This window comes from Myotis nattereri, assembly GCF_964212035.1.
Source record: "Myotis nattereri genome assembly, chromosome: 5".
In the NCBI taxonomy this organism is placed as follows: Eukaryota; Metazoa; Chordata; class Mammalia; order Chiroptera; family Vespertilionidae; genus Myotis; species Myotis nattereri.
The window spans coordinates 50929213-50938644 of record NC_138080.1 but is presented as its reverse complement, the minus strand read 5'-3'; the positions used below and the strand labels follow the sequence as shown (position 1 = coordinate 50938644).

Sequence of the window (9432 nt, the reverse complement as noted above, 5' to 3'; positions counted from 1 at the left end):
GGTCCAATGCTATTTGTGTTATCTTTATCTTGTGTCCTGCCCTTTGAGGGACAGAGGAACATACAAACTTAAAATATCATCAGTCCTTGGGAGACTTCTCCTTGAATAGTTGAGGTAACTTTTTCTTGGAGAACAATTTCCAGTGACTTCAGTTACTGATTTAACAGACTTGCCTAAGAGATTACTTTGGCAACAAACAAAAAGTATTGATTTGTGAAGTTAGAAAACGCAAATTTTACAAAAGAACAGAGAAACTGAGCAGGCAACTTCCTTAAAATCAAACTAAATCGATAAAAATCAAGGACAATGTAAAACAAATAACATACAAACTTTTATTCAAAGGTAATTCCAGAAAGACATGTTTTGGTCATTTTTAAAGTGAGATTAATTGAAGACCTCAGAAAAATTGTATCTGATCAACACACATGGCTACTCGCAGAAAGTTCTCTCTTCTGTTAATAGCAGCTAAATTTATACACACGGAAAAAATTCTTAAGACCATGCAAATTCAGTTGAATTCCATACATTCATTATATTCATCAAAGACCTGCAGTAATGATCATGCCAAAGTGTTACTTTAAGAAAAAAATTAAAAATACACACCAAAACATGACCAAAATTAAACCAAAGGAAGGAAATAATAAATAAGCATACTTTACATTTTATTTTTAAAAAGTTTGGCATCACACATATTCAAGTGTGTTACACCATGTTCATTCCTCAGAAGTGGCATTTTAAAGTATTAAGCATTGTTAAATATCAAAAAATACAACTCTGTTTTACAATGTAGTACTGGCATAATTCAAAGTACTGTGCCAATTATAAATAGTATAATCAAGTTTCAAACATCTTTTCAAACATATTTAAAGGAAAGCATATACACACACAGTTATATGCACACCATTTATTATACTCATGTAATCAAAGATATTTTATAAAAGCAAACAGTTTTATCCCTCAACTAGTTTGTATACTTACATAGAACTTAATACCAGTTCAAAGATTTTCAGTTCCTGTGTATACAGATTTCCAGAAGGAATAAAGAAAAAATTAATTTTACAACATGTATTCTTTTGTCTTCCTTCACAAAATAATCCAGTCGTTCAAGGTTGATAACTAGTCTTTATGAAAGCAACTGTTGTCTAAAGACTGAAGAGTAAGTACTGCAGTCCAGGTTTTTTATTAAAGTTCAGTCAGCTGCTGCTCGCTGCAGAAAATGCCTACACGGTGCTTCTACCAAAAATAATCTTCAGAATCTGAGGCCTCTAAAGGCAGCCGATCTTATTTTCTGCGGAGACTTAAAGTGCAGCTACAAGTGGAGAAGTGCTGGATTCTCATGTCACTTCAGAAATACTTGTTGAAGTCTGTTTCTCATGTATAAATATGCCAAAAATGTCCTTCGGGCTCATAACGGTTTATCAATAACTGTGACCCCTAAGCAAAGAAATGAAGAACAAAACGGAAGTTACAGGCAGCATTCTGTATATCTGAGAAAATATTGAATTCTTTATTTTATTACTCAAGCAAACAGGGTCTGAACAAATCATAGTGTATCAAAAGTACTATCATTTTAATTTAAATTGCAGTGAGATCTGTTTAGTTATAGACCAAAATGTCAGACTATTTAATCCAGATTACTCTTTTGCTCTTTGCAATTACAATTAAGGAAAAATAATTTTACTCAGAAAACACTAAAATCCACCTAACACACCCAAAGGGGCACAAAGAAACTTTCAGGGGTGATTAATACTTATTTTCATTATTTTGAGTGTGGTATTGGTTTCATGGGTATATACATATGTCAAAACTAATAAAACTGTATGCTTAAATATATGCTATTTATTCTATGTCAGTTATATCTCAATGAAACTTTAACAAAATTTCCTAATTTTCAGTCATGTTATTGTATATAGTTCTATTAAATGTTGTTTTGGATGATATAAAAACAGTAGTGATGGTTAATTAGTATAAACTTTTTTCACCACAACTGGATCAATATTACAATGTTATAGAAACATTCTAATATTTATAGTGATATAAATTCCTATCATCAGAGTAATATGTAACATACAGTTTTGAAGACTCTTCAATATATTTAATAAAGAGAATTACCATTTCTCTTACTAAGAGCATGGACCAAAATTATATTTTAAAATTTAACCAGTGCTATTCTAAGTAAGAAAAATTATTTCACAGCCTCTCTAGAATCCTATCACACAAGCCCTGCCAGGGGGATGTTGTAGGGGTCAAATTTCTTGTGTAGCCGAGTAATGGAAGCCTTGCTACCTAGTGAATTCCACTCCACAGCATACAGATATTAGCTATGTTAAGTTTTAGTATATGATCCCGCAATGGAAAGATTTGTAATTGCAAATACAAACGATTGTAGAATGATAAAAGAATACCACTGCTTTATTTCAGAAAATACACATCCAATACTGTTTTAAGAACAAGAAATAAAATATATACTTTGAGAAAAGACTTTCCTCTTATAACATTCTTAATGTAAAAATCATAATGGTGTAATTTTTTATATTGTAATAGAAGACTGTAAGAAAAGTAAACTATTATTACCTGCATAACTTCTCCCTGTGCTCATACAAGATGACACAACTGTCCATTTATCAGTTGTTGGGTTATAATATTCTACCGATGCCAAGTTACAGGAGCCATCATCCCCTCCAACTACATATAACAGACCATTGACAGCACAAACGCCTTTTAAAAAATTAGAGAAAAAAGCAATTATTTAAAAAACTGAGATGAATATGAATATCCCTACATATTTGGTGAGGTGATCCAGTGACACTTTCTTAAAGGAGGCAAGAAGAGAAGATGGTGGAGAAGGAATTATTTTTATATGGGAGTCTAATACCACTTCTAAGCTCCTACTGTGTCATTTATGCGGTAGCTGCTTTATTTTTTTAAATTTCAGATTTGTTGTTTCTTTTGTCTCTTTTTTATGTTTTTGTGTTTGTTTGTTTTTTAATTTTTATTGATTTCAGATAGGAAGGCGAGGGAGAGACAGAAACATCAATGATGAGACTCACTGATTGGCTGCCTCCTGCACACCCCCTACTGGGGATCAAGCCCGCAACCCAGGCATGAGCCCTTGACGGGGATCAAACCTGGGACCCTTCAGTCTGCAGGCCGATGCTCTATCCACTGAGCAAAACCGGCTAGGGCTAGCTGCCTTATTTTTGCATTACTTTATTTAATCTTCACAATAATCTTACTTTATAGGTTAGAAACTAGGTTAATCCATATTTTATTATTAAAAAGAAAAAAATTAAGGTCAAATAAGTTTAGTAACTCAAAGTCAACTTGTTAGGGAAACCTAAGGAAAAATTGTAAAGGGTATCCCAAAAAACATGTATATACACTTTAGTAGCAGATGACTCAATTGATATTTTTTTCTTTTCAGCTAGACTAAGCTTTGAACAAAGGAAATTCATCCTAAAATGCTATACGAAATGCAGTTCAAGTACTAATACTGCCTTTATAATTACAAAGTATGTAGGCAATTTTTGGGGACACAGGGTGTATACACACTTTAACAGCTGATAAAAAATGATTCTAAATTTTAATTACTATACTCACTGGTTAACTATTTTATCTCCTTCAAAAAGGGAGAGCAATATTATTTCATTATTATTAGATAACTCATGGGTTGTTTTTTTTGCAAGAATTTAAAACATCTAAAAAAGTATAAAGAAAAAAAGATCACCTCTAATCCTATACTGCTTAGAATAATGACCATGAAATTGTCTAACTCCTGGCTAACAGAAATGAGCTTATTTTGATTTGAAAATACAACATGAGTAGAGGAAAATAATAAGATTATTCCGCCCTGGCTGTTTTCTATGCATAAATACTCACACACTTGTATTAAATCCCAAAGTAGCTCATAATACACATGCTACTTTATTACTCACCCATTTCCTCCAAACAATATACCTTGGACATCTACCCAAGTTAATAAATATAGATCTCCATAATTTTAAGTGACTGCTTAGTACTCCATGTATGAAAATACCATAATTTTGTTAGTTGTCTTTGATGAACATCAAAAATAATTTTTTACTAATGGATATTGTTATTCTTAGGTTTTTTTGCTATCAATGATGTTGCAATGAATAAGGATCTCTCTTGCATACTTTTTTCATCCTTTTGCAACTATTTTTTTAATTTCTTTACTAATTAAGTTATTACATATGTGTCCTTATCACCACATTACCCCCCACAACTATTTTCTTAATGTAAATTTTTACCAAAAAAATTGCTAAGTTAAAAGATAAACACCTTTATTTCCATATTTTTATAAAGTGTATTAAATAATTCATAACAACATTTAGAGCCATTATGAACTGGTACTAAAGGGCATCAAAAAATCCAGAAGAATGCTCACACACTGGTCTTTGTAGTTCCATAGGTAGTTTTACTGGTATAATTAACATGTGTTTACAGATTTTTATATTAACAAAACAATGAGCCAACTCCATATACAGGATTTAGAAGTGTACTAGCAATCTGTGCAAATGGAGTGAATCTTCCCCACTAACACTAAATTGTGTTACTACTCTAGTCTCTTGACGGAAGTAAATTCGTACCATTTTAAAGTAGTTCAAATATTTGAAAAGCAAGAGCAGGGCAATGATTGCTCTACACAGTATGTCCTTATTCTCCTGGCTAACAGAAATGAGCTTATTTTGATTTGAAAATACAGCATGAGTAGAGGAAAATAATAAGATTATTCCGCCCTGGCTGGTTTGGCTCAGAGGAGAGCGTCAACCTGCGGACTGAAGGGTCCCAGGTTCGATTCCGGTCAAGGGCACATGCCTGGGTTGTGGGCTTGATCCCCAAAGGGGGACGTGCAGGAGGCAGCCAATCAATGATCCTCTCTCATCATTGATGTTTCTATCTCTCTCTCCCTCTCCCTTCCTCTCTGAAATCAATAAAGATATATTATTTAAAAAATAAAAAATAAAAATATTCCAACCTTCAGGAAAATAATGAAAGTTCAAATTGCAAATATATGTCCTAATCTAGGGAAGGCATGTGCACATATTACTTTGATTTTTTTAACTTAATATATACAGGGTCAAGCACTTATTCTACCTATGGCCCAGATCTGTGGGTCTTACCATGCGTCGGACTATCTATAGCTGAGAGGTTTCTAGGACATTACCAAATACTAACGATTGAATGAGGTGCAAGTTCACTGTTGTTGACAGTCCTTGCAGTCATAAGTATTTAACTCCCCATAGTAATCACAGTTAAATTAAGGCGTAAGTAAGAAGAGCATTTTGGAGGGTGTGGGGCCTGCATCTTGCAACATCATCTAATGGTATACGGTGAGTTTGAGATTCATCAGGAGCATATTTTTGTACTATGGGAAATGGCATGAAGATAATGGCATTTCCCAAAAGACTGGCTTTCCTGAATCTATTTTCCATTTCCCATCCATGGCTTTTCTTTTCAAGGAGTTAGTTTCCTAATCTCGAAGATCTCAGTTTTCTTAAATTATTTGTTGTTGTTTTAGCTTTTCCACTTCGTAGAAATCCTGAACTGTATTAGATTAGGGCTAGCTTCTCTGGGCTTCCCTCCAGATTCAGATAAATATTGGCTTTTTAATCTGGTATGAATAGTTACTCAACTAGACTAAATTTCCTAAGAAATGGATTTTGTAGTACGTGATACATGGTAGGCACTCAAAAATATCTGTGGTGAGAATGAGTGACTTCAATGTCAAATAAAGAGGGCTCTTCTTCTAATTCAGTCTCTACATTCACCACCAAAAGCAGCCACTAGGAGAAAGTAAGTTCACTGACGTGTCACAACAACTTGCTAATAAATTCTAATCTAGACCCTATACTAAGCATTCAGTACATAGGATTATTACAGAAGAATCTGCCTTTAAAGACCTAGTCCATTAGAAAACCCAGAACAATAAAAGAACAATGGAAACACATGGGGATACTATACAACTGTAAATACAATTCATATAAGTTTTACAACTGTGAACTAGACAGATACCTGCATTTCTCCTGCACATGTTCATGTCTGCAACCTGTCTCCATGTATTGGTGGTGGGATCATACACTTCAACACTTTTTCGCACTAAAGGGCCATCATGACCCCCTACAGCATACAATAAGTTGTTTAACACACCAACACCTATAAAATATAGAATAAAAGGAGCAATAAATTCATAGCATATTAGGTTTTTTTAAATATATATATGTTATTGATTTTTTTACAGAGAGGAAGGGAGAGGGATAGAGAGTTAGAAACATCGATGAGAGAGAAACATCGATCAGCCACCTCCTGCACACCCCCTACTGGGGATGTGCCTGCAACCAAGGTACATGTCCTTGACCAGAATCGAACCCGGGAGCCTTCAGTCCACAGGCTGACACTCTATCCACTGAGCCAAACCGGTTAGGGCCATATTAGGGTTTATTCAAATGACTTCTAACTAAAATTTTTGAAATTATTCTTCATAGTAAAAGTAAGTGGATATTCTTTTAAAGTGGATATTAAAAGTATACAACCTAAAAAAAGGGAAATAAATAAAAGTGGACAAATGAGAATCACAACAAGAACTATCATTCTAAAAAGAGAGGCCATTAATCATTTTGAAAACAACTTTCATGATAAAAGCAAATCAGTACTACTGAGGAGAGACTGTTCCCTGAGGTGACTGATGTTGGACCCTCTAGTCAGAAGATTACTTCTCGTAAATTCCTTCAGGGACTGCTGACCTCTCCCTTACACCCCAAATGTGCTGCTTCTTGGAACATGTCTGTGCCCCACCCCAGGCAAACATGTAAAGCATTTTCTCCTTATCAGGGGTAGGTCATGCCCCAGTAACCTATCCATCCTGCCCCGTCCTATATAACCCCTCAGCACCTGCCATGTGGCAGGGAGGGTATCCATGTCCTCTTGCTGCAGCCCAAGACACACCTTGTATGTAACCCCCCTTAATAAACGCGTACTGCTGGATTATCAACCTCTTTCTTTAGTCTCCCAATCCTGGGAAATTTTACATAATAAGTATTAAAGCACAAAATTTCTAAGAAATGGATATGAAGCATCTAACCAGTTTGGCTCAGTGGATAGAGCGTCGGCCTGCGGACTGAAAGGTCCCGGATTCGATTCCGGTCAAGGGCATGTACCTTGGTTGCGGGCACATGCCCAGTAGGGAGTGTGCAGGAGGCAGCTGATCAATGTTTCCTCTCTTATATCTATGTGTCTAACTCTCTATCCCTCTCCCTACCTCTCTGTAAAAAAAAAAATCAATAAAATATATTTTTTTAAAAAGAAGAAGAAATGGATATGAAGAGCCTTGATTATGAAGCAAGTTCCTCAATGAGCACTAAAAAAAAAAAACAAAAAAAAACCTAAAAGAAATGCCCAACAATATAAATAATTAACTGAAACAGAGAAGAAGCCTTTAATTTGGCACTAAGAAATTTTACAAAGTGAAATTTAACTGCAGCTACCTACCACTCCCTGTGTAATTCAAAAGATACTTTAACAATGTTATTAGAATCAGTATATATTTTCTGTAAACATAAAGATATGTCTGTGAATCATTTCACTTGTTTAACTCTTTCCCATCATTTTCGACTTCAACTGCTACATGAGGTTCCTGCTCACCTGCTCCGCTCCGCCTGGTACTCATTTCTGCTATATAGGCCCACTCGTTCGTGGCAGCATTATAGCATTCGACGGTGCTGAGACACTGGCGTGAGGCTCCATCATAACCTCCTACGGCATACAGCAAACCTAAACATGGGGTCACAAAGAAAGCCAGATGCATACAGAGCTTTTCTTCAAGTCAGAAGATAATATATTTTCCTCCATGGTAGCAGTTTCCCTTTAAAGTGTTACTGATTTGCCTAATGGTGACGTGTAGAGTTACCAAATCATATTATGAAGATCTACAGAGTACTAGTATATGTTATTATATTAATTTAACATTTTCATAAATAATCTGACAGAACAGAAAGTACACTCATTTTATCTGTGGATAACACTATTTGGTAAGTGAACAACACCCTGGAAAAAAATTAAATGTCAAAGTTATCTTAGTAAATTAAAAAAGTTAACCAAGAGTTAGTAACAGTGTACAATAAAATATTATTTGGCAACAAAAAGAAATGAGGTACCAGTAAATGCTATAGCACAAATGAAGCCTGAAAACTGTGCTAAGTCAGAGGAGCCAGTCACAAAGGACCAAATCCTGTGAAATGTCCAGAAATGGAAAATTTATATAGAGACAGAAAGTAGAGTAGTGGTTGCTGAGAGCTGGAGAGGATGGAGGTGACAGTTAAGGGGAGTAGGGATGCTTTTGGGGGTAAGAAAAATGTTCTAAAATGAATTGTGATGGATACATGCTGAAATGCACACTTTAAATGGATGAATTGTATAATGTAATTTATCTTTCAATAAGCTGCTAAAGAAAAAAAAGTTAGTGCAAAGAATTATATCCATAGTGGGGAGGGCATGGCAACCCACAAATTTACCCAAGGGGGGAATAATCACACCAAAAATACAGCCTTTCTTAAACTCTGCTGGGGGACAAAGTAGAAATAAATAATTGTGGCAACCCATCCCTTAAATGTTAAACAGCTCTTCTCTAGATATAGAATTTTGTATATATGCCATCTGACTTGTTCTCCCAAACAACTGCATTAATATCAGTTAACAGTTTTATACAGGTTCCATATGCAAAGAGACAGAGAAGGGAGGAAAGAAGAAGAGGGAGAGACAGACGGTGTGAGGGCGTAAGAGGGGCTAGAGTGGGCATGGGCGGGGGGGCCTTATATAGGCTATATAGACAAGCTAACTTTTTTTAAAGGATAATTGAAATTTTACAATACTACGTTCCCTTTTAAATGATCACTTGCTTGCCCATTTAGAGACTGGTGTTTAGATTACTGGAAGAACTGCTCCTAACAACAAAGAAGCCACATGTACCTGAAAATGCTCACCTGCAGGAAGAGTCTGCACCTACCTCCAACAACGCCGACGCCAACACTGCTCCTCCTCGTGTTCATGGGAGCCACGTGAAACCACTCATTAGACTTTATGTTATATGCTTCCACAGATGATAAACCTACAATGAAACAGTGCTCTTCATTTCCTCCTCTAGAAAAAATGTAAAGTGATTGTTCTTTTATATATATGTTGCTAGGGAACAATAGTTCAGGTATGTGAAACTGGGTTAAAATTAAAAGAGAAAAATGATGGAATGTCAACATATCGATTAAGTGATAAATAGGAATGACTTTTCCAGAGGGCTCCTACCCAAGCTACTAACATTTATTAGCTTTTTAAACTTAGTGAGATGACTAATACTAATGCATAGAAGGAAATATAACATACTTACCACTCTTATATCACTTAAAGAAATTCTTGATAGAA

General features: G+C 35.2%; 1 protein-coding gene across 2 annotated transcripts in view; it reads right to left on the bottom strand.

The window, feature by feature from the left end:
• Window positions 1-318: 318 nt before the first annotated feature.
• Window positions 319-9432, bottom strand: part of KLHL2 (kelch like family member 2) — a gene marked incomplete at its 5' end in the record, with an annotated part of 80080 nt that continues 70966 nt past the window's right edge. For both annotated transcript variants that reach the window (XM_081091831.1, XM_081091832.1), the window contains 5 exons: window positions 319-1434; window positions 2575-2718; window positions 6037-6177; window positions 7663-7791; window positions 9023-9124. In XM_081091831.1, the coding sequence (XP_080947957.1) occupies window positions 1406-1434; window positions 2575-2718; window positions 6037-6177; window positions 7663-7791; window positions 9023-9124 (545 nt within the window). In that variant the 3' untranslated portion in view covers window positions 319-1405. The remainder of the gene's footprint in view (window positions 1435-2574; window positions 2719-6036; window positions 6178-7662; window positions 7792-9022; window positions 9125-9432) is intronic.